Below are 24,904 nucleotides of genomic sequence, written 5' to 3'. Positions count from 1 at the left end.
CTGATCGAGCGAACAAAATATTTAAGAGCGGCACGGGGGACGGGGCGGCTCAAGCGTTCCTGTTCGCACGAAACGATTAACAGCGCGGGGAGAGAGTAGTCGCGTCCCGAATAAATTATCCCCGCGGTCTCGATCGAATAAATTAATAATTAAGACACCGTTCTGGGAAGCGACAGTGAAGCTTGCACCTTTGTCGCGCCCCTTTACAGTAATTACAACGGTGGTGTTCGGTGGATCCGGAGCGAGACGGCCGAAGACGTCCTGTCATCGACGCGTCCCGCTGGACGCTGCCGGGCATTAATTGCGCGCCGCGGTGCGACGCGATCGTGCGCGGAATCCGCGTGAAAACGTGATGGATCGCCGTCCTGCTGGAAGTCGTCGCGACGTTGTGACCGAGACACGAGTCATCCGTGGAATATAATGAGCCATGGCTCGTCGCTGATCCCTATAGGGGTGATCCTGCTTCCTCTGGCAATTATTTAGTTTGGAGGCTAATCGCTGGGGATTCCACGCGAAATCGGACACTTTTTGGAGTAACATTTCGGACGTGGCTGAAATTTGAATATGTTGTAGTCTTTAGGGATATATAAACATATCTCGAAGGATTTTTGACAATTTTGAAAAATGTCGATTTTACAGCTGTTTAAAGGTAAGTGGTAACTTTTTTTTCAATAAATTATAACTATGGAAGTAGTAAACGGATGGAGATGAGGTTTACGGCGATTTGTAGAAAAGACATTGAAGTTTTAAGAAAAAATTATCTCAGTTTCAGAAACAAATTTTTTTAACCATTTTTGTGCAATTATATTAAACAAATGCAGTTTTTTAACAACGGGCGCGATTTTAAAAATCTGAAAAAACAGAATATAGTTCTATCCTCCCCCTTCATGGTCCAATTGTCAAGAATATGGGCATTTTAAAATTGGCCTTGTAAAAATTGCCGAAAATTGACGCTGCGCAGATATGTTTATATATCCCTAAAGACTATAACATATTCAAATTTCAGCCACATCCGAAATGTTACTTCAAAAAGAGACGGATTTCGCGTGGAATGTCCCGTGTAGTAAATTATGGGAAGACCGTATTTAATTTTGAATAAAGATAACGTAGATATCAGCATAAATTTGAAAGGTGCTCGCGTGGATCGATGTCAGTAGGACACCTTGTATAGGGAGAAGGATACACGGAGAAACAGAGAGCATCATGATGGAACTCGTTCCGTCACCGTGAACCCTTCAAAACGACTGCTCTGACGGCGTACAAAGTGGCCATTCGGCTGAAGCTAAGTAGCCCCGGCCTCAACCCCGGGGGATTCCACCCTCGAGGCTCGACAAATTGCCGCCAATTAAAATTCTCTTCTTCCTCCGAGAGAGGCGCATGCCCGGCCATCCTTTCCTTCCTGCCCGCGAGCCCTTTCGCCCACCGAGGGGACCAGTTCCCTGCGTCCAATTAAGTTGTACCTGGGCCGCGTGCAACCGGACAGGTCTCGGTTTCCAGTCCCAAATTAATTTAACCCGTGGACCCTCGTCCCCGCTACGTTCCTTTCGAATGAAACTCTTTGTCACGAGATTACGATGATGCCCGATTCCGATAACAATTGCCGGCCCCTCTCCTCCTCTCCTCTCATTCGAGCCTCCACTCTTCCTTTTTCTCGCGCCCCCGCCACTCTGCCACTTTGATGAAAACTCGTTTCAACGATTCCATTCGTGGTCCTGAAACGAGTAGCTTGCAACAATCGCAACAACCGCAGGACTAACGTCGATGTCTCTGGTGAAGGATCGACGGTTTCCTTGGACAACAGGTACTCTGTGTTCCCTAAAACCTAAGGAAGAACCTAGCAAACCCACAGCCCTCCTGTAAACGAAGAAACTCACAGCCAGAACGACTCGATCACCTCTTAATCGTTACGACACACTGCAGGGTATCGCGATGATCCTTGGACGGAGAAGATCGTCGCGGCGGTCGACTTGGGGGTTGGCTGCAGCTAGGGGGTGGCGGTAACCGTAGGGGTGGCTCGACAGCCGAAGCTATGCGGATCGGGCTTATCTCGAACTCGCAGACGCGTCGCAATCGATATATCTCGCGAAGGCTCTTCCCGATAGGTGACTACCGTCACCCCCTCGATATCCGCGCGTAGAACGCCCACGCGGGGCCTCTGTCTCGCTCCTTGCTCGCGCGAGTGCGAGCGAGAACGTCTTGCCGGAGCGTGTGCGCGGAGAGGCGCAGACACCGCGCTCACCCCGGGACGTCCTGCTCGCTCGAGCCCGCTGCAGAAAAGATCAATTTTAGATTCGCAGCGATTTATAACTTCCTCTAATATGGCACCGATACCATCTCTCTTCCTAGCCCGCCTCTGTCTGTCTCTTTCCCCTCCCTCCCTCTCGCAGACACCCCTCTGTCGGCTCGCCGTTTCGCTCGCTCCCCCTCCGTCGCGTCGGCTCGCAGCTCGTGGATCTTCGAGGACCGCTTTCCGCGCGAGCGACCCTGCATTCGGATCCTCCTCGTGGATTATTTGTTTCCATATTCCAAGAGAGGAGGAGGAGGGAGCAGAAGCGCGTCGCGTTAGGCTGAGCACCGGGGGATTCAGTAGCTGAAAATGGCTTTCATTCGCCGGATTTGCCCCCGCACTGGATTCCTTCGAGTGCCCCAGCTGACTGCGGAAATAGATCCCGGAATCGAATATAGAGCGACGGAGGAGGAGGCTAAGGGGTGAGAGTCACCGTGAACACGGAGGATTTCCTTTGATACCCTGCGCTGGTTGCTTTCGAATCTTGTGTTTCACACCGATAATGACTAGTGCAATCCTTTATGGTAGTGAAGTTGCATTAATCGCAACCTAAAATTTGCATTTCCATTTTCTAGACTTAAACACGACTCCTAAGCTCTCAAACTGAACAATGAAACCTAATCACAGCCCTTTCGAAAGTATCCCCTCAAACTCTTCCTACTTAGCGACCCGGAAGAAGTCCTCGCCCGTCTCCATCTCTTTGAGCTCCGATCGGACGCCCAAAAAACGTGGAACCGTATCCGAAGCCCGTGAGCCGTAACTCCCGAAGTCGCGTATCTTGGCCTAATTGGAGATCGGTCTCGTGCGCGCGCCGAAAAGAGTAGCTTTATAGCTCGCCAGCGCGGAGGGGGCATTAGCATACGGGGAGATGCTGATTTATAATTATAGTCGGCGAAGTTCGGGATGCTGGGCACGCAACTCTATCCTGCCTCCCCTCCTGCGGATCGCTTCGCGCCACCACACTCACGGCTGATTAACATATCTGCGGCTGGACACCGAGCCGCTGGATAAGTTCAACACGTCCCTCGCCACGACTTTATTCCGCGTGCACGGTGCACGGCGCGCGTGGGCGTGCACCGGGAGGCTTAATCCCAGCCGTCGTGGATCCTTTTGTCGCGGCGGAGGCGCGAGGATCGTTGCGCGTCCGGTTTCCGCGCCACTCGTGACTCGGCTGGACACGAGGGGTAGACGCTGGTAACTGGATCGCAGCTGGACGATCGCTATTGGTAATCAGAGACGGTCGCGATAGAAAACGCGATAGAAAAGTCGAACTCTGAAATAATCACAGGAGTTTACGATCCCTATCTGGGCGGACAATACCCGCGACTTTGGGATCTTTATCGTAACGCGTTATGACGGTTATTGAATGTTAGCTTGGTGGAATTCGTTTACGATAATCTTTCTTGGGAAGCGGGGTATCTATGGGAGGAAGAAACTACCCTTAGAAGCGTTTAGAATTTTGTAAAAAGTGAGTGGAATTCGAAAGAGGAGGATATCAGCAAGGATGCAGATTATTCTCCCATCCTCGTTGCGAGAGAGAAGAACAATAAAATGAAAAAGTTTCGCCGGCCGTTATCTAACAGCGGCGGAGGATTTCGAGGGGGTTGCACTCCTTGCCCTATTCCCGGACAGCTATTCGGGATAATTTATTAAATGTTCCGACTGTTATCGGGATGTTTCTGATACGGCGGCCGGAACGATTTAATGCGAAAGGGTGTTGCGCGTCGTCTCGCATTGCGAAAGCGGAGCATAAAATTCCCCGCGGCGCCGTGTGTGCGTGTAAACGCGTCGCTCGTGTATGGTTAACAAACCGTTTGAACGCTAAACGAACCATTAAAATTGTTATCAGCCAGAAGCCATTACCCGAGAGCCGTGGGCTTTTTCTTCCTTCCGTCTCCTCTTTCTTTTTCCCTTCCTCGCCGATGACCTCTCCGCGCATTAGCGGCCCCCCTCGTTAATCGCGCGTGTTTCATTTACGGATTTCTTCCCCGCCGGTCGATTGCAAAATGCATATATTACCAACGCAATCGGCGCGATCTGTCTAATCCTCTTTCGCGGTTAGTCGAATGAAGACATCCCTTGAGCGTCTCGCGATGGCTTTTTAGGAGCCCCCGCCGTCATAATCATTTCATTAATATTCGCAGCGCCAATAATCGTGGCCACGGTTGAATGCACGTGTGCGTCCTCGCGCGCACACACGCGCACACTTCGCTTCGACGTGAGAGATACACCTTACGTGCATGTAACGCCGTATACGTAAACAACGAGCGGGGCTGCGGCGTTATCAGCGACGCGCAGCGTCGCGTCCTCGACGGGGGCGTCGTCTTTATCTCGTGCAACGTGGCGTCTTGTTATCAGGGCCCCATTAGAATATCTAAATACCACCCCCCACTACCCCACGCGTCCGAATCTCCGAGCCCTCGGCTTCGCTGCCGCGAGTCGCCGGCAAGGGTGGAATAGAGAGGGGGTTAACAAGACTTTGGGAAAGCTTTCCCTCCCCCTTGGGGCGAAGATTTCGATAATTTTCAAGCGCTCCACTTTTGAACTACCTTTTGTTCCCTGGACGGAGTCGCAGAGCAGTTGTTTGACGTGGAGGGTGTGGAGGAACGACGAGGAGGTTGATGACGGGAATTTATGGAGAATTTTAATTATCCTGAGCGATTCCGGTTCGCGTCGTTCTGGTCGGAATGGTTTAGAAATTGTTGTATTTTGTTCTCGGGAAGGGCAGATGGGGACGAGCCGGGAAAAATTTTTTCCACCCCATTTTCGTATTCATATTCGTCGATGCTCGCTTATCCAGCGGCTTATCGGACCCCGGCAGCTCCTTGTCACCGAAGCTCCTTTTCAATCACGCAACGCATCCCTCTTTTCAGCCGCGCGAGCACGCGGGGAAAATATGTTTGCTCGGTGGGAATCGCGGCGGTGCGGTCGACTGGAATTTATTTCGATGCATATCGAACCTCTCGCTTCGTGGTCCATATCTCCTTCGGTAATATTCATTTTCTGAATGTTCACGTGGGAAAAGCTTGTTCATGGCGGAGACTCTGAGCTTCCTTGACCCAGCTAGCGCGAATAGCTTCATACTGTCTATCAGAATTAATGAAATATATGACAGTGGGAGAACTAAAAACGATGGAGAAATACTAATAGGGACATTCCATGCGAACTCGGACAGATTTCGGAGTAAGTTTTCGTAGATTGCTGAAATTTGAATATGTTGTAGTCTTTAGTGATATTTAAACGTACCTCAAAGGATTTTTCGAAATTTTGAAAAATGTCGATTTTACAGCTGTTTGAAGTTAAGAGCTAACTTTTTTTTCAATACATTATAGCTATGGAAGCAGTAAACAGATGGAGATGAGCTTTACGGTGCTTATAGAGAAGACATTGAAGTTTTAAGAAAAAATTATTTTAGTTTAAAAAAAAAAAATTTGAACCATTTTTGTGCAATTATTTTAAACAAATGCAGATTTTTAACATCGGGCGCGATTTTAAAAATCTGAAAAAGGAGAATATAGTTATATCCTTCCCCTTGATGGACAAATTTTCAAAAATATGGACATTTTAAAATTGGCCCCGTAAAAATTGCCGAAAGTTGACGCTGCGTCGCCCAGCACCGCGGTAGTATACCGGCTATACCTGATATTCTTATACAGGATTCTCGAAAATATAAATTTAAAATATAAATTTTATAATATTTTTTTCATTTTCTCAAGAATTCTCGAGAATTATCGAGAAGTATGATCTGATTTCTGATGTATCGAGAAACAAAAAATATCAAAAAATAAGGAACACTAATTACAGCAGCGGTCGCACGTGGCGTCATCGAAATCTCCCGGAATCCCTGAAATTCGAGGATGGACGGGCTGCAAAAGTGGAACGTTTCCGCCTGAGAAGATTCAGACGAGACGGGCTGGATGGCCAGGAAAGAGGGAGAAAGCGAGGACGGGGGTTGCAAAGGTAATCTCTTCGCCGTGTTGCCTTGGAAGGGTTAAGTTGTAGAACCACGGCTGGTCGCCGAAGATAAGGACAGCTCGAATCGCTCTCGCGGAGCCGCAGGATCCGCAGGACTTCTCAGCCTGCCGCCACCGATTACTCCCGAGGATCGTCGCGACGTCGACGCCTCGTGTCGGTCCACTCGCGTTTCGAAGAATCTCAGATAAAATCCGGGGAAATTGCGTCGCCCACCAACACGATAACTATTTCAAAGAAGAGCGGCACCTACAACTATCGGAGTATCGACTTTCTTCAATTTCTCTCTGGGTGCCTGGAAATATCATCTAAAACGGAATTGCTCGAAATCTGTATATTAATGTCGAACTTACGGTGGGATCGAGTTTAAGCTCTTAGGGGGGTGACTTGAAGATTCGCGTTCCAAGAAGAAAGTAGAATTACTAGTGATCCTTGTAAACTCGTACGTCAGACTTACCTGTAACAGAATAATAAGCATGTTAGTGGTACCCACGTACAACCATTAATCAGTGTTTTATTAATTAACCCTTCAACCGCGGATACGACAGGAGGGAGAGAAGAGAAGTCTGATCGTGAAACTTAACAATTTGTGGCAGCGCTGCAAGCTATCAAATTCATTTCTAACATCCTCCCATCCTGGCAACAATTCTCCACCTGTCGGCCTGCAAAATGCATAAACCATCCCTCTGAACCATGTTCGAATGGTATTCGCCCGAGATCCTTTCTCGACTGGCGACCTCGTCTCGCCGGTTCGCCGATAATCGACGCCCAAGTCGATATTAGATTTGCTTTGAATCGCATTGAAACCCACCCCTCGACGGCAGCCGCCTCCTATCGGCTGGCATAAATCAGCCGCGCGATCTTAATAAATGCGCGGAGGACGACGTGGCCGACGGTGAGCGTCGGTAGGAGCCGTATGGAAGGGAGGAAGGGGCGGGGGTGGGAAGGTGCCTGTTGAGGGGGTTGAAACGCGGTGCGAACGGGGCGGAGGGACGAGGGACGCGTGAAACGTCGGGGCGGTTGGTAGGCAGCTAATATCCTCCTGGCCGCTATCCCTAGGCTCATCTCAATAAATTCAATATACTTGTGTAAATCGGAACCCCCGAGCATCCCCCATCGAACAGGAGAGTTCCTCCCTCCTGCTGCTGCCACGGAGATGAGCTGCTAGCCCTCTCCTGGCTACCTTCCACCCGCTTCCTACCAGCTAGCCCGATAATGTATCGGTTATTGATTACACGTAATGAGCTGGTCGCTTCAATTTTTCCAGGGGGACAGTTAGACCTCGCGTCTGACTCCGTCCGAGGGGGATGTTGGAGAAACTATTCTGGATGGAATTGTTTTTGGGTCTCGAGGAACGGTGCAGTGTTCGAGGAACGTTCAACAGGGTACTATACGTTTGAACAAGTTGCAGTCAATTCGGAAAAAATGCAGACTCCCTTTGAAGCTAAGAACTGGAAGACTTAAATCACAAGATTCCCTCGGTCTGCTTCCCCCGGAAAGAGTGCGAAAGGGGGTCTACTAGGAGCCGTATATTCCCAGGTAATTTCTTAGCAATCAACCCGAGAATTTAGCGGCAGCCACGCGCACCCCTGTCCCACCCGAATATCTATCTGAGGCCCTATCTGGTCGAAAGCTCCAACGGCAACGAGCTTTTCATCGAGTCGTTAGTTAACGACTCCGCGGCCCCTACCCCCCCGGTTATCGGCCACTTATCGTCCAGAAACGCTGGGATCGTATTTAACCCACGATATTAATCGATTATTGATACAGGCCGACGTCACATAATTTCACGGATCTTTCCTAGCTTGCCGTTATCCGAATTTCCTTCCGCAGGATTTCAGCTCCAAGGAGTAAGCCGGTGTCTTTCGCGATTTTAATAGACGAACCTCAACAAAAGGGTTATATATCGCGCGCTATCGCGACGACTCCCGACGCAACGTTTCTTTCCCTCCCCGATGATGGAGAAATACGTACGCGACGGGGTGTGACGTTCCTCGACGACGACGAGCTTTTCATCGAGCCCGTTAGTTAGCCGGCGACTGAAACACCGTCTGCGAGATAACCATACGAGCCACCCCCACCCCGTCGAATCGACGACCGTCGACGACTTATCGGCCAGTTTTGCACGCCACCGTACGCTCCCCTCCCGTGGCTGGGGGTTAATGCGACGCGATCGCGCTCGAAACCGCCCGCCAACTCGCGATTCCGGCCGATTACAGCTTCCGCGAATTGCGCCGTATTTCCTGGGGAGGCCGCCACACTCTTTAGCCCCTCGTTTCTTTTCCCTTCGTTAGCCTGTTAGCGACGCTTCGAGCGCTTGTAATTGCTTCCCCTTACGAGCCGCGACTTACCGTTGAATAACGGAGAGGCGAGAATTTATCGCCTCCGCGGTAATGCGCGAGATCTATCCTGGAAATCTGTGAAACTTCGAGGTGGACGTTTTTTCTGTAACAGCTGAAGAAGTTCAACTATTGGTCGAGGGGGTGGCGCGGTAGATTGCTAAAGCCTCAGAGCCTGTTCTCGGTTTTTGTGGATTTTAGGGGATGTAAAATGATTTTTTTTTAATCCACCAGTGTGACGGATATAAATTAGTGGGTGTGGAGAAGATTGTGGGTATTGAGGTTTCATCTGCAGCGTTCGGGGAGAACAAATTCAGCCGCCAGTTTGGAGTTTCATCGGGCAAAATGATTCCCCCGCGATCAGGACATCTTTCTCCGTCCCCCCTGCCTTCAGTCCCCCCCTCGACGCCTCCTCCTTGGTGGTAGTCCAGGCGAGGAACGGTGGCGAGATAAAAATAATAAATCATCCCGTGTACCAGAGGCGAGACGCACATGCATTGCCGATTTCTCTGGTATCGCGGCTCGATACGGAAATGGTGGCGCGAGCAGAGGGGGAGAGAGAGGCCGAGAGACCCAGAAAGAAGACTTATTTTAACCACGAACAATGCTGAAAGCATCCTTTATAAGGAAAACCGACGAAACATAGTAGACTATATGAATAAAAATACATCAAAATGATGTTTAAATCAAAAAGGTACCATGATCCAAAGCGATGAAACGTCAAACCAGTAGGATTCTGCTTGTAAAAAAATTTGCAAACTTCATAGCTGGCTCGACAAATAAAGAACGAGATGTAAGTTAAGAAGAATATAGGTACCGTATAAAATTAAACATTTCCTTCCACAAGGTTTTCCCTCTCTTCCCCTCCGCCTCTCCGATCCATGGAACACGGCGGACCCGTCAGCGTCCATTAATTTCACGAATTAAGAACGCGAGGAATGGCAAGCCTCGACGAGTGGTCCAGCGCGATCTCGATATCGCTGGCGCGCAAGGCTCGACCCGTGGCTGCACCTGACGCAATAAATCGCCAAGGTACACCCGCAACGCGATGTATCTGGCCGAAGCTGTGTCGAAGCGTGATCTAAAAAAGTAAATTGGCTCTGGACGAGGGAGGCGCGATACTTTTCCTACCTAACGATCGTCAAAATTTACGCGGCCTTATCGGCGATCTCGCGTCCCTGTGCTCTCTCGCGCGCGCACACAGGCGGGTCTCTCTCTCTCTCTCTCTCTCTCTCTCTCTCTCTCTTTCTCTCTCCATGCTTGTGTGCGCGACCGTGCAGCTATGCAGAATCGCGGAGTATCGTACACCTACACGGGCATATCTGCTCGCGACCCGGTTCTTTCTCGGCTCGGCCCCGCGAAACGAGAGAAATAAGAGAGGGAGAGACGCAGCACTTCCTTATCTCCAGTAACGACTGCTCGTTATTAATCGGCGCGCGCTGTTCGAGATACCGTAACCCCTCTTCCACCCTCTCTCTCTCTCCCTCTGCTCCACACTTCCACCGTGCCACCTTCAAAGCGTCCAACAACGCCGTGGGGTTGCACGTGCGTGTATGTCACACACAGCGATGGGGCGATGATCTAGAGACGCCGTAGCGTCTCGACGCCAAGTACATGAAAGACACCCTGTATATATGTCAACTGTCGCTACCGCTATTAAGCGCCAAGTATTTTGAATAAAATATTTATTCGTATTAAAATATTTATTTGTAGAAAAATATATCTGCTTAATATTATTTAATACATTTTTCTTCTTCGTATAAATAGCCATTGCGATAATTGGCGCAATTTTTGTATATCATTAGTTTTGTAAAGATATTAATTTTCGACACTGTTTTTAAATGGATTCTTTTTGATGGGATTAAAATGTCCGCGTTATGAGTAATAGAATGTATGATTAATATGTACTTGCAGCTCATTTTGATTTCACACCTTTTTTTATAATGTAATTATTATTACCTTCTATTTTTTTTGTGATACTCTTTTTCGTCCTCGACTTTTTCATGTACTTGGCGTAGTTTTATTACTTTTTTTTTAAGTTTCTTATGGGGATACGAGTTACCGCGTGTGCGTGCCACGCATGGCATACGGATGGAAATTCTTGGAGACATTTTTTAGCGACTTAGTTGCTGGGAGACGGTGAATCTGTTTATGTATTTCGGGAGAGTGGTCCGAAAAGGGTTGATAGGGCTTTGTGGTAGAAGGGTTAAGAAAGAGCGCCTCTAATCGCAACCCTTTTCACAGGTGGCTGCCACGATTCGCGTTCATCTATCGAGACCCCATTACAGAAACATCGAGCCGCGTATCAATACGAAAAATAAGATCCAAGGGGGCGACATCGCGCGCACGAGAGCCTCCCCAAGTTTATCTCTCCGCTCGGCTCATCGGCTCCTCTGCGCCTCCATGCATCGATGTTCTTTATCGACTGTTCGTCATGCCCCAGGAACATTACCGCCCACGGTTGATTGATATACAAAGTTGACAAAGTGCACGACGTCGGTTGTCTACGTCGTGCTCGTCGGTGTCGGGGTAATGACGCGGCAACCGTATCTCACCATTGTACCATGGCGTATATACCTCTCTGTTTCGTATCTTTTCTGGGTAGAGTGGAGATCTCCCCAAAAGAGAGACAAAAGTTGGCGCGGCGTAAAAGTAGCGCCGGTGCCTCGAGTAAATTTGCTGTGTGGAAGTGGCTTTGGATGGCCACTTCACATGACTCCAACTGTAGTAAACGCCGTGGGCGAGTAGAAAGCATCTCCGCTACAAGGAAGTTTCATAGTAACAAGGAATATGGTGGCAACAAAAAAAAAGCTGTCCAAGGGTACAGATCATGTTGGAGTTCAACGAGTCTCAGTGTTAGGACTAAGGGGCTGCGTTTCTCTTTTTCTGGAGAAGAGGGGCGAAGGGTCTTGACCGGGGCATAAGGTGACGACCGTAGTCTGTCTGAAAATTGTGACCAAACCGTGCAGATCGCGTTCCGTCTCTTAAAGTTTCTTTTTTCTTGTATACTTTTATATATAACCAACTAACATTAATACGTGGACACACTGTGTATTGTCTATCTATACAATAAACCATAGTTGTGTTTATAGTGTGACATTTATTTTCAACCTCTGCGGAGTAATTTCCAACAGATCAATTAGAAACATCCTCTGTTCCAGCAGAATACCACACTTTGATCCATCAGTGTTCGTTCCGCCGTTGCGCGTTCACGTTTCACCGAGACTCCGAAGAATCAAGCCCCGCCGCCGAGCCATCCCTCAAGCCTCGATTCAAACTCGTTCGATCACGGAACCGCGCGGGACCAAAGTTGCCCGTCCGCCAAAAACCGAACCATTATCGGTCGCGATAAAACTTAACCAGCGCCCGCGATCGTTTTCAAAACGCCTCCGCTGAAAATGTTCACCCCCCTGCCAGGGTTCCGGCTGAAACTCGTCCGAGCACGAAACCTCGACACGTTTCCCTGTTCCGCTAAAAACCGGGCAATTATCGGGCGTAGATAAGACAGCCATCCGAGTCGGCCCCGAACCGCCGACCATAAATAAGCCCGGCACCGAAATCCTCCGGATCGTTTTAAAATTACCCCGAAGCCCAGGGGTTGTTAGCCCGGCCAGAAGGAGGAACTCGCGAGCCCAGATCAGATATATCGCGACGTTCGCGCGTCGGATAAAGATAACGAATCCGCGATGCGCGCAGATCGATCGGGGCCCGGGCTCGAGCTTACGCCACCGATGCAACACCCCCGAAAACTTTCCCGAACAGAAGGGGTGGGGGTCAGAGAGATAGATATACAGTGAGAGAGAGAGAGAGAGAGAGGGAGAAGTTCCACGGGATGACGGGGTGAGCAAGTGGGTTCATGGTGGTGGTTTGTGGCAGGGGGAGGGTGTTGGTGCCGGTTGTGGAGGAGCTTATCGCGAAGCGCACGCGGTCGCCACCGCCAGTCACCAGCCGCGGAATTCCTCGGAATTCACGGCTCGACGAAGGTGGGAGGAGTGGAAAGGGTGTCGAAGAGGAGGCCAGACAGGGTCGAGAGAGGACGGGGGTGTATATCGTCGTTTGGCAGAGCCAGGTTTTCTGATTGCGATGAATTTCTTTGGCCGGTGGGAACCGCGAGCAGCTGGGTCGATAGGGGGCTCAAACTATCGGGGGTTCGTAGAATGAGACCGGTAAGGGTAATGCGACTTTCTATACGTATGCGCCGTGTAAAGATAGAATAACGATCGGTATTGCGCTTCTCTGTATGTATTCGCTGCGATACCTTAATAAACAAGCATTCTGAACACTTGGAATAGTCTTTTCTACCCTCCTCGCGACTCCGAACAATGCCACCCCCACATTGTCCGGGATAAAGCCGATAACCCCGACGACTCCGTGGAGACCCGAAGCCGCGAGTAATTCAATTTCACGATAGCTCGGTCTAGGCCGTAAAGCAGGAAAGTCCGCGCGAGGAAACGAGCAGAAGGTGGTGGCGTTCCTCGCCGGCACACGTGGTAACGACGCGTAGCAACGACGGAGCCAGGCATCGGCCAGCAGCGCCGCCAGCGAGGCGCGTTTGCACGCGAGTTACGAGGGCTTCTCATAATGCACCGGGATTCGTGGTGGCTGTTCGCGGCAAGGTACCCACTTATATCGGGCCCGTGGATCGGGATCCAGATCGATCCACGGAACGACGTGGTTCACAGTGGATTTTCAGGGCGTTTCGAGGCTGGATCGACGCTTACGAGGGTAGCGATGCTGAAGATGAGAGGAGAGGGAGGAGGAGCGCGAGGTGGGCCCGGGGCGGCGTCGAGATCGAGGCGATGTGCACCAGGTGCATCGCGGGACCGGACCACGGAGCCCTGGTGCACCGATGCAGCGCAGATACCTGTGCACCTTCCATCCCCCTGCTCCTTCCTCTCTCGTTCTTTCTCTTAACCTCTGGTTGCCACGTTTACCCTGTTCCTGCATCGAGAACCTCAGGTTCTTTACTGTGCTAGTGAATTTTGAAAGTGAGAGTTTGAGTTGTGTTGCAATTTGATAGGGGAAAGTGTATTCTTATCAACGATGTGTAGGAATATTCCATGCGAACTTGGACAGATTTCGGAGTAAGTGTTCGTAGATTGCTGAAATTTGAATATGTTGTAGTCTTTAGTGATATTTAAACGTACCTCAAAGGATTTTTCGAAATTTTGGAAACTGTCGATTTTACAACTGTTTGAAGTTAAGAGCTAACTTTTTTTCAATACATTATAGCTATGGAAGTAGTAAACGGTTGGAGATGAGCTTTACGGTGCTTATAGAGAAGACATTGAAGTTTTAAGAAAAAATTATCTCAGTTTAAAAAAAAAATTGAACCATTTTTGTGCAATTATTTTAAACAAATGCAGGTTTTTAACATCGGGCGCGATTTTAGAAATCTGAAAAAGGAGAATATAGTTCTATCCTTTCCCTTGATGGACAAATTTTAAAAATATGAACATTTTAAAATTGGCCCTTTTTAAATTTAGCACTTAATTTCAAAGAGCTGTAAAATCGACATTTTTCAAAATTTCGAAAAATCCTTTGAGGTACGTTTAAATATCACTAAAGACAACAACATATTCAAATTTCAGCAATCTACGAAAACTTACTCCGAAATCTGTCCTAGTTCGCATGGAATGTCCCTGTAGAGTGTAAATGCTTCCTCAGCCGGTTAAAACCGAACGTCATTTTCTTGATCTACTTTGCTAACACCTTAGAAGATGAAAGACCTCCCAAGTGCCTTAGCACCGATGGGCCAGCTCCGGTACCTCGAAGTAGCCAGTACCTTGGGCCCCAGGCCCTGAGGCATAACGCTATAGAACAGTCGAAATTCATCAAGCTGTTAAAATGAAGAAACGAAGGAGAAGGAGGAAGGTATAAAACCGAAAATGGTCGAAATCTGTGGCGCAGGGGTTCGGAACCTGGCGCGGAGTGGCCGTGGAACGGAGCAAAACGGGGCCCTCGTGTATTCCAATTTACCGTCGCGATACCAGCTCACGAAGGAGAAGAAGCGTACGCGGAACGATCGATAAATCGGTTTCCACGGCGTGTATCCGATATCCTGCTCGCGATGGAGGGAGGCCATCGTGGAGGCAGGGTGCGGGCCCCCGATTAACACGTTGTTTGTATAGGGGAATGTATAATAACAGGTTGCGCCGTTGGCATAGGTACCCATTTGTATCTGTAGGAGGGCATCTCGGGTTCTCATCCCGCGGAAGGATAAGAGGTGGACCAAACAAGGAGAACACAGAGGGACAGGTAGAGAGAGAGAGAGACGAAGAGAGAGGGAGGGATCGGATCGAGACTGGGATTCGGTGAGGGAAGACGATACGCTCGTGGAATAAGAACGTCCAAGTCGCCGGCAGAAAGTATTCCCAGAGAAATGACGAATAATGGTGATGGAGCGTCGTTAAGCCGTCTTTCTATGTGTCCAATCCGTAAAAGATACTTCATTACAATTAGAAGAGATTGCTTTCGAAGTTTTTTCCTCGGGGTTTCTTTTATCGAGGTCGAAACGCGTACGCAGAACGTCTGCGAGATCAGATCAGCGGGCAGGCTCGCGAGCAGAGCCTTCCACGTCGGCCTTTATGATTTGTTTACTCGAATCGCCCTCGATGCGATGCAAACCCGCCCATCCTGGCTGGCCAGCACCGAGCTCCGAACTCTGACCCCCGGCTAATTGTTGTTGGCTCTAGATCCATGATAATGGCACAGGAGATCCTGACACTGCCAACGACAGGGCCGAGTAAGTTCTCGTGAGACAATCGAGGCGATGTGTGTTGAAAGTACCTAATGCCTCGTTCGATTATTTAATAGCCATAGTGACTGTAAGAAAGATCGAACATAGGAAGCACTGTCCCTCCCCCTCAACCCCAAGAAATACATCACATACATCTAACATCCACCTGACTCCTCAGCACATAGTTGACACAACCTCCATGGAAACCTTCGAAATTTCCCCAGCAGGCCTCGTCGCGAGCACCCTCCGCAGCTCGACAAAAAGCCACGGCACGCCCTCGGGACGGTACGTCAGCGCGATCGAGGCACGATCCAGTGGGAATAGATCAGGATCGCGAGAGAGAAAATGGGGTACGGGCTGATAGAGGGAGACAGGGGGAAAGGGAGAAAGGGAGAGCGATAGACCGCAAAGGGTGGAGGAAAAATGGATGGAAAAGAGATAGACAGCGGCCATGGATCCACAGGCTGCTATCGCTGGCCTCTACAGCCACGAGAGAGAGACTTATCTGGCAGGCGGACCCTCTCCTCCGCCACCCCATCTGGCCGTTTCCGATATTAAAAATATCAGCCGGCAGATAGGCGCTCGGCTATCGGCACTCGAGCACTCGAAGGAACTTCCATTAAAAATAGCTATCTCTATCTGAAGCCGGTACTACAACAGCACACCGCACCGTGGGCCCATGCCAGACGCGCGGCGCGGTTAGCTTCGCCTTTTCCTCTGTCCTGCTTCCGCCCCCGTGGCCAGTGCTGTCACCCTCTCGCTTCCTCCTCTGCGCGCCGCCAGTGGGTGCTTTCGCGGAGAAACGAACACGAGGAACGTGCACCGGCATAAAAACCGGGCCTCTCTCTCTGGGCAGAGATATGGGATCTTATCGGCGGGCAAATGTTTGGAGCCGCGCTATCAGCCCGGTTTATCGGACTCCTCTTAACCGTCGCTCGTCCCTGTCCCTCCCCTCGTCCCGGCATCCTTTCGATCCTAGTTTTAATTGGCTGTTTCGACGTTCTGGTAAGGTTTTGGGAGATGCTGGATTCATTAAGTAAGATGTGGAGTATCGAACACTTGCAGGGGATTCAATTCATTTTGCTACTGGGAATTAGTAGATACGTGGAGGTAGTGTTCGTGATTTGTCGATATTTTTTGAATTCTCGGGAAATTGAAAAAAATATTAGAAAATTTATATTTTTGCTTAACTAACTGTTCATTCCTGTCTAATTTGCACAAATCTTGTATAAATGAAAGAACAGATATTAAATATAATTGATATATTTATTTACTTAATACAAAATTTGTGCAAAGTGAAAAATTACTATTTTATTTTAAAAAGGTTTTTCATCTGTTTCTTTTTTTTGTGATAAAATCTGTAGGTGTACAAACGCATCTTTTGAATTTTTTTGAAGAGATTCTCCATTACCTATGCAACAATTTTATAAGAAATACAATAGTTTTGTCTCTTCTTTTCGATATTTCTTCTTTAATAGCCACAAGAAATTCATTACTTAATTCAGTAGGTATACCATTTTTCTAAATTGTTAAATAACAATTTAAGAGCACCTTCACCAGTCAATAATGTCGAATTTTCTCCACTGAGGTTTTCTATTGTAATTCATATAGGTTCCAATGCTACTAATAAGATTTATTATAAACTGTATATGCGTTTATACGTTCGCGATTAACTAGTAATATACAAATTGAACTAACTGAAAATTCAATTCCGAAAATAAATGAGATTTATAATAATTTTCGTAGACTTAAGTTTCTTCAGAAAAATAGTATTTCTTCAAAAATAAGAAATAAGCATTTATACAATTTTTCGAGAAATTCTCGAGAATGAATTCTCGAGAAGGAACACTACGCGGAGGCATTTAAACACTGAGCTTTCTTACGATGAATTCCTTTCGAATCCACTGAGTTTATGAAACTTTCATCCAAGTGCCACTTGGAGAACTGGATCGCAAGAATGTTGCGCAGAAAAACGAGGGATTCTTCCATAAAGCTATCGAAGGATCGCGGACAAACGAGTTGGGCCCCAAAGTTCACGCAGCCAAATGATCCATCCGCGATCGATCGCTCATTATCCTTCCGGGGCGAGGCGCATCCTCGCTCCCACCCTCTCTCCCGTCCCGGCATAATTAATTTCGTGCCCCAGAACGAGAGCGTAAGGAGCCGGAGAGCCGGCCTCCTCCGTCGGGGGGATTTCATAAATAAAGATACAAACAGCCGGATCGCAAATAAACTTACAAAGTATTGGAAGCCCGTGGCTGTCGGTGCTCACCTATAATCTCGATGGCGACGAAGGCACGAAGGACGAGAGAAGAGCGGGTAAAGAGCGCGGGGGAGAGGAGGGCCGGCGGGAGGCACGGTGAGCGTACCCGGGGATCGATAGATCGATCCATCGATGGGGTCCCATCCATCGGTAACACGCCTCTCCCGATCGCCTCGTGGCTCGTGAACGCTCCGCGCGGGGAGATGAACGAAGAGGGTAGACGCGAATCGTCCGGGGGAGCCGGAGGATCGACCAGCGTGCAGAAAGAAAGGCAAAGCGAGGAAGAGAGAGGAGAGAAGAGAGCCCCGAGGGGCCCCTCGTTGCACAATTATCTCATTTGCCGATCGGACCCTCCCACGTGTTAATTTGCTTGTTGGTTAACCCGGCGTCCCTCTTATCGTTTATTTCGTTCTTGCCTTTCGTGGAACCCTCCGCGCCACCTTCTCCCCCCTCGCTCTCCTCCACCCCATCGCCGTTCTGGCCTTCTTCTTTCCTCCACGGCCTTCCCTTGTCCTCGAAATCGCGGGCACCGATCGCCCTGACTCGCGTCCGCTCGCCGCTCCAGAGGCTGCCCGATATCCTCGAACAGCGACGATCGACGATGGAACTCTCGGTCCGAGCAGGCACTTGCCGATGAATGGGTTTAAATTCGAGCCCCAGATTTTTCGGCTAACATCCGCGGCTCGGATTGGTAATGGGTTGACTCGTTTGGAGCGCGATTTCAGCATCACAGGGATGTATTGCTTGAATGAACTATGAAACTGTTGAGAAATCGAATTGGCTTTCTGTTTCTCCAGGGAATGCAACTGCGTTGCAAGAATGCACGCTGTAACTGGGCTGAAAGCGAAGCTCGGCGGACTGAATTGGAAGGAACAAACAGAAGAGACAAAGTCCACGGGGGAGATATGTAGCTCGCCGATGAGGAGACGATATCGATCAATGACCAGATCGATTAGATCTAACCCATTCCCACAACTGATCATCGTCTAGACGACTTCTCGAGCTTATCAGTGTCCGACAATAAAATCGTTTCACAGATGACAAGCTGATAACGGAGCCAGTAATCGTATAAACTTTGGAAGATTACCATCTACACTCGTGCAGTCGCTCTGTATCGCTTCGAGGAATTGAAGAGCAACAAACTGCTCCAATTGCTCAACGATAAGCAAGATATACATTCTTCCCCGGCTTTCTAACTTTCAAGCTGCCATCGTCAGTCAATGACACGCAGAGCTCCGGGCCTCTCCCACCTGAATTTCAATTAAATTAGACCTAACGAACCAACGCCAATAAACTGTTATCCTACATCAACTTCTTTCTCGCTGCGGTGTAACCCAGGAACGACCAAGGAAATCGCGCAGCTCGTTGCTGAGGCAGAAGGAAACGGCGTGTAAGCTCCGAATTCAGGGAACAAAAGTGTCGAGCGGAAAGCTGGAAGCACGGACGGAAAGAGAGGCAAACGGGCGACGATGTTGGACGACACGGGGAGGAAGTGACGTCACGGCAAAGTAACGAGCCTCGCTTAGTCGCGATAAGCCGCTAATCGCGCGATCTTAATGAACTCCTCCCATTAACGCTGCGAGGGCCGCGACCGGCAACCGGCAACCGTTCGACGAAACCCGCTCTTTTTCTCTCTGTTTGCCCGCTTTCGATCACCCTCGTCGCATCGTGCGGCCAGCTCGTGGAATCTCACAGCGATCGATCGAAACCGATCCAGAACACCGGCTGAATCGGGATTTTCTGCTGAAATTAGGCCATGCATTTTCTCTCGCTTATCCATACACCATGCAGTATTGCAAGAGCACCGTTTCATTCCAAGAGGTTTCGACTGTTTACATTGCGGGGAAATAAGCGCTCGCGTGTGAGTCTAGCAAGTAAAACTGTCACTGTTTGACAGCCATGAATAACGAGCACACTTGAGTGGGAAATTTCGAAGTTTGCACGAGATAGCGTTGTCAGGAAGATACGCCGATAATCGGCAGGCAACGCGTGGAACGGAACTTCGCGTTTCGCTGGCTGAACAGGGCGATACAAAAGTAGCCATTCCTTCTTTTAATAAACTACCATGTAAGACCGAATAGAAACCTCGGTTCCCGCTGTCTAATTATTTATCCGACAGTAATCACTTACTCGTTAAAGGAACGGAGGCCCTCAGCTGGCTAGCTCTGCGTTGTCGCCACAGCAGTATGCTCATCGCGAAGAGACACTCACTGCACTCGGGTCGCGTGTCTCATTTCTCGAGCCGGCCACACTTTTCCGCGAAAGAAACACACCGTCACACGAATTCGAAGCACGCGAGGCCAGGTATCTTTGCCGACTGTTCGTTTCCACTGTGGCCTTCGACTCTCCGGCCCAGCGCATAGAGCAGCGCGATTTCGGGTGAGTCAACTTGGAGCAACTGCCTACACGTACGCCCGATTCCAAGGTGGTCCGATCGGCCGCCGATCAGATATCGATCACGTCCGAGAGATCACGACCAGATACAGCGCCACGTTATTGGCACGAGGACTGGATGCTCTATCGCGATCGCGAGGCCCTATTACGCTTCGTTTCTATCGCGACGCATCGGCTGCATCGCAAACATCCATCCCACTCTCGATATATCGCGACTCACTGCTCGTGATTCCGCGGTATCTGCCGTTCTGTCACGTTCTGGACGTTTCCGAGGCAGCAACTGTGCCAGGCGGGGTCTGAAATTCCTCCCCGGCTCGCATGCATGCCGTCTTTATCGTCATCTCCATCGATCATCATTTGCGATTAAACTCCACCGATCTCCCACCGATCCTACGACGCTTCAATTTCTCGAGACACAGGGATCATGTGTATAACTTATTACTCATTCGAGCTTCCCGTTCTATTCTTAGCGGGATCCACTGTGTAAATCAAACGGCACCCTTGCGGGCTTCCATCATTCCTTATCGCGGCCTCGATCGCATCAGCTTCGATCAATCAACATTCGTTAACCAGCTTCACGTGACTCGTTCAATCCCCCGCAGGCTACGTAATCCTCCTTCGAATCGAGTCTAAACAGAAGAATCGGCACCCTTATTGGTCTCTGCTCGATTAGAAGAGTCTTCAAAGGGTAGATCAAAGTGGTCCCAGCCAAATCTTCCAAGTGAACCGAGTACCGCACTCGTCAAACACCTTCGAACATCCTCAAACTCTTCCACCAGCAAGAGCCACGATTCCTTTAACTGTCCTCTTCTGCCTGCTGAAAAATCTACGATCGATCGTTGGGAACAGGCACACGCGACCCCACGATATTGCCAGCGAATGGGAGCACACTATCGCGGAATCGGTGGTAACAGCGATCCTAATTTCGACTGGGAAGCAGCCACGAGGAGGCTCGATAGGCCGATTGTCGTCGTTGTAGCGGCGAACGCGGGAATAAACGAGCCGCGCGGATAATCCGCGTATCGCGGCCGACACGCTGCTCGCCCCGACAGCTCCGGGGACTGACTCTTATCAGCCGCTCGTTGCCCGATAAGCCGCCACGATCGGCATCTTATCGATCGCACGCACGCGCACCCGCCCCACCAGCCTCCGGCTGGCAAACCGACAGCTAATTGCGGCACCGCTGACAATTAGGAGGCTCGACGAAATTTTCGTCACGGCCAGGTCTGATAACGGTGATAACGCTTGCCACCTGGGCGACGATAACGCTAATTGAATGCAGATGCGAGCCTCTGCTCCTCCGATCGATGTTCAACACTGACTGATCGGCTTCGTTCGCGATCTCAAAGCCTTTTTTTGAAGGCTCTTCTGCCTCGTTCAGTTCCCCACGCTGTTCTGTCTCTTCAGTTTCAATGAAAAGGGATGCAGAGTAAGTGGAGGGTCCAGGGCAGGGATTCTCAATAGGTGTTCCTTGAGAAGTGCAACTCTCTGATGCGAAATCAGCTTCTTTGATACAGTGTGCACCGGTTCACTTTGGAAGAGTCACCAAACGAACTCCCAATGATTGTTACTCCCCCTATGCAAGAGGATGAAAGGCTTACGTTCTTCAGAGTAGACGACTTCCAAGTGCAGCTTGGCTCAACGATCACGTTTATCGATACAAGAAAGAGGCGCACAGTGTTCCGTTGAGACGGAGGATCTTGCGAATGTTTGAGCGAATCTCCAGAGGTGAGGTTCAGCGTGCAAGTGCTCCAAGCTGGCGTAAGCTCGCGGTGGTCGCGTGGACGCCTCCGTCGAGGCGGAAAGCTCACTTCCGACAGACTGTTTAAAAGCGAGGGTAAGACGAAACCGCAGAGCGAGATGCTCGCTCTTGCGGGGAAGCACTATCACTGGTTTCCAAGCGGCACCGAGACCCATGGCAATGGCTACCTGTTATCACTCTCCTCTCTATCTCTCTCTCTCTCTTTCTCGCCACTTCCGTCCCCTGGCTGCCAGCTTTTCTCGTCCCCTCCTTCCCTCTTTCTCCGTTCTTCATGTTCTGTTACCTCACGATAATGCCGAGCAAACATTCCCTTTCGCGTCTGCACGCCCGTTCCAAGAGAGAGCACGATGGAGGATTTCGAGGAACGGGCGTGAATCGTCGATTACTTCCGAGGGTTGTCCATTCGATATCTAAGGACTCTACGTAGATAATGCTCCCAACTCGAAATTTTATCTACGACTCGTTATCCCTCGAAAATTCCATCGCCCTGTGATCCATTCTTCACCTCCCAGAACTACCTCTGCCAAATCTTTTACCCTGCAATCCCTAGTATGCCCATCACCCAGTTGCTCTAATCCTCCTCTAAGACACCATCGAGTTCCCCAGCTAGTTGTGGCCACTGAAAACTATCCATCGCAAAGTGACGTAAGTAAACAACGTTCCCGTTATACTCGCGCTCCTATCAGCGGCGCTCGCTCCCGGATCGCGCGACTTGCACGCTCCGTCCGCGAAGAAAGAAGGAACCTCAAGGTGCCGGTATATCTACTCCCATATACGGCATACGTACGTATGCCGTCATCGGCAGACTTCGGGGCACCAAGGCACCTCCTGTCACTGGCGTCACGAAGCTTGTGGTTCGCCGATAGCGCGGCCTGATAACGGATAACGATAACAGCCAGGGCGATACTCGTAACGCGCCGCAACGGGCTCCGTGACTAATGGCGATAACGATAAGGACGATCGTAAGACACGTCGGGAACGGCTGTTGTATCTAATAACCGTGCTCTTTGTGTCTCGATCCGAGCTATCGCCGACGGCTCGTTTCGGCGCTCGCCGATTAGATTTTACAATATTCCCTCGCCGCTCCAGCGCGGAGAATCGACCAACGTCACGTCCCTGCGATTGCGCTCGTGCTGGTCGAAGGTGTGCTCGTGCGTCTGAGATCCTAGGTGGCCATTCTCGCGCGAAAAGTGAAGAAGTAAGAACAGTGTAGACGCGAACTCTCAAGTCCATCCGGATTCTGAAGCGAGAGTACCATACACCACCCACGAAGTCGCGAAGCAATTGATCCAGCAGTACATGATGAAGATGGAGTTATCACCGATGGCTTCGCAGCTCCGTCAATCAGAGTGAAGCAGAAGGGAGCAGAGGCGCGAAAAAACGGCGAAGGGACTAGAGATTCCGCGTAATCGCCGCGGTGGAGACTGTCTGAACAGGGTCAGGGGATGGATGATCGACGCGGTGTCGGTGACCGTCTCCTCGAGTACCCGGAGGAACACAGAAATCGAGCAGCGCAGTGAGGAGAGCTCCCTGGCGCCGTGTTATCTTATTCGTTAAGATCCTCGAGGCGTTGGCGGAGGGAGAGGAAAGAGATCCCAACAGTGGCCTCACTGTCTCGCAAGATTCTCTCGTATTCCTCCCCGCCTGCCTGCGCCAGAGTGTGCCGAGGGTCCCGGGGGAGAAAATCCAGGAACGGCTCTTCGAGTCTAGACGACGCGAGAGATAGCCCGCACCTCTTCCCGTCTCTCTCGCTCTCGTATCCTTTTATCTCGCTGCTGCTCTCATCTGTCCGAGGAGATGAACGGGGATAGCTCGTGTCAGTCGTGTCAGAGTCACGGCCGTTGATTCGTAAACGCGCGGATCATTCCAGGCTTACCGCGGCAGGTCTTCAGCTGTTTCTACGGAACTCAGGCTGCCGCAGGAATCGTTCGCGGATACTAAGTAGGTACCGGGGACCACGAAATTCCTCGAAACGTCCACGATCCGACTGCTGAAAAAACTCCATCAGAGACTCGACCATAGGGCCCCGTTCGACGGAGACACTTGCCTCAGCAGCTGAATCATGGGACAGCGGCGTTTCGAGGTCGATTACGCCCGCACATCAGTCGACGGGGGCGAGATACCCGCGGCTGGTCGCAAGCGCGCGCTTCGTCATCGTCCAGCATTGCCCTCCGGTGCGCTCGGGACGGGTGAAAAAGAGCCGGACACTTTTTATCGTGGCGCGCAATTACGATTAGCTTGCCCGGTGGAGGCGCCGCGTTCGCAGCCACGGCGATTAGGGCAGAGTTCACCTCGTCAAAACCACCACCCTCTCGCGGAACAAACGGTCGCTTACGCCAACCCCCCGGAGCTCGCGGAACACCATCTCTGGCCCCTCTTCTATCTCATCCTCCCCCCCTTACCTCCCTCTCTATTTCTCCGTTCTATTCGTGAGCAGGACAACGACGAGCAGGGCGGAGGAGGGCGCAGGGAGGGTGGCGCGCGCGCACGGAGATTACGCAAATGAGAAATGACCATCAGGCTATCGGAGAACTTCGGTGCCGGCTGCTCTCGGGGTTTTGCCACATCTGCGGCCGAGGATATACACGTCAGAACGACTATCGCGGAGGCTGCGGCTTTTTTAATGCGAAAAGAACCGACCCCTGTGCACCTGGACGCCACGCAACGTCTGGGAACGTCCCGATAGCGACGCTGGCTTTTCGCTGCTCGCTGGCACACCGCGGGGGGTGCGGCGTTACGAGCCGGGGGCGGGTGAGAGTTATGCCTCCGCGGGGTGTCGGGGCTTGGCTTCATTCTGCCCGTGGATGAATTTAATTTTCAGCGGAGGGATCGCGGAGCGTCCAGGGCGAAAAGATTGTGTTTGGGGCTGTTCAACCCTAATTTTATCTCCGCATGCTGTCCTCTTTTTGAACGCTGCTCGCGGATATTAATGGATTACGCGGGCGCAGAATTTCTCCGCGGAGAAGAAGCAGATACGATGGCCAAGTGGAGGGTGGAGTTTTTGCCCGGTACATCGAAGCCAGAGGTCGACGTACGGTTTTTGCGGTGCAACGTTAAATATCGGTCCAGCGAGAGACGGCATTGTCCTCCTCGCCGTCCACCTCCTACGTCACGCGGAAAGACTTTGACAAATCGTCGATCAACCTCT

The 24,904-nt window shown here is 50.4% G+C and overlaps 1 protein-coding gene across 3 annotated transcripts in view; it reads right to left on the bottom strand.

Annotated features, from left to right (window-relative positions):
* The window catches only part of Ush (Zinc finger protein ush), a 168,273-nt gene that overhangs the window by 36,813 nt on the left and 106,556 nt on the right, over positions 1 to 24,904 (bottom strand). The window contains exon 1 of one of the 3 annotated variants that reach the window (XM_076814208.1): positions 19,731 to 22,246. The exons of 1 other annotated variant lie outside the window; for it this stretch is intronic. In XM_076814208.1, the coding sequence (XP_076670323.1) occupies positions 19,731 to 19,794 (64 nt within the window). In that variant the 5' untranslated portion in view covers positions 19,795 to 22,246. Of the gene's footprint in view, positions 1 to 19,730; positions 22,247 to 24,904 lie in introns of those variants that run through there. One more of the 3 variants, XM_076814206.1, reaches the window with a different exon arrangement.

This window comes from Andrena cerasifolii, chromosome 6 (genome assembly GCF_050908995.1).
Source record: "Andrena cerasifolii isolate SP2316 chromosome 6, iyAndCera1_principal, whole genome shotgun sequence".
NCBI lineage: Eukaryota > Metazoa > Arthropoda > Insecta > Hymenoptera > Andrenidae > Andrena > Andrena cerasifolii.
The sequence above is the reverse complement of the archived record's forward strand: the minus strand, read 5'-3'. Positions and strand labels throughout refer to the sequence as shown.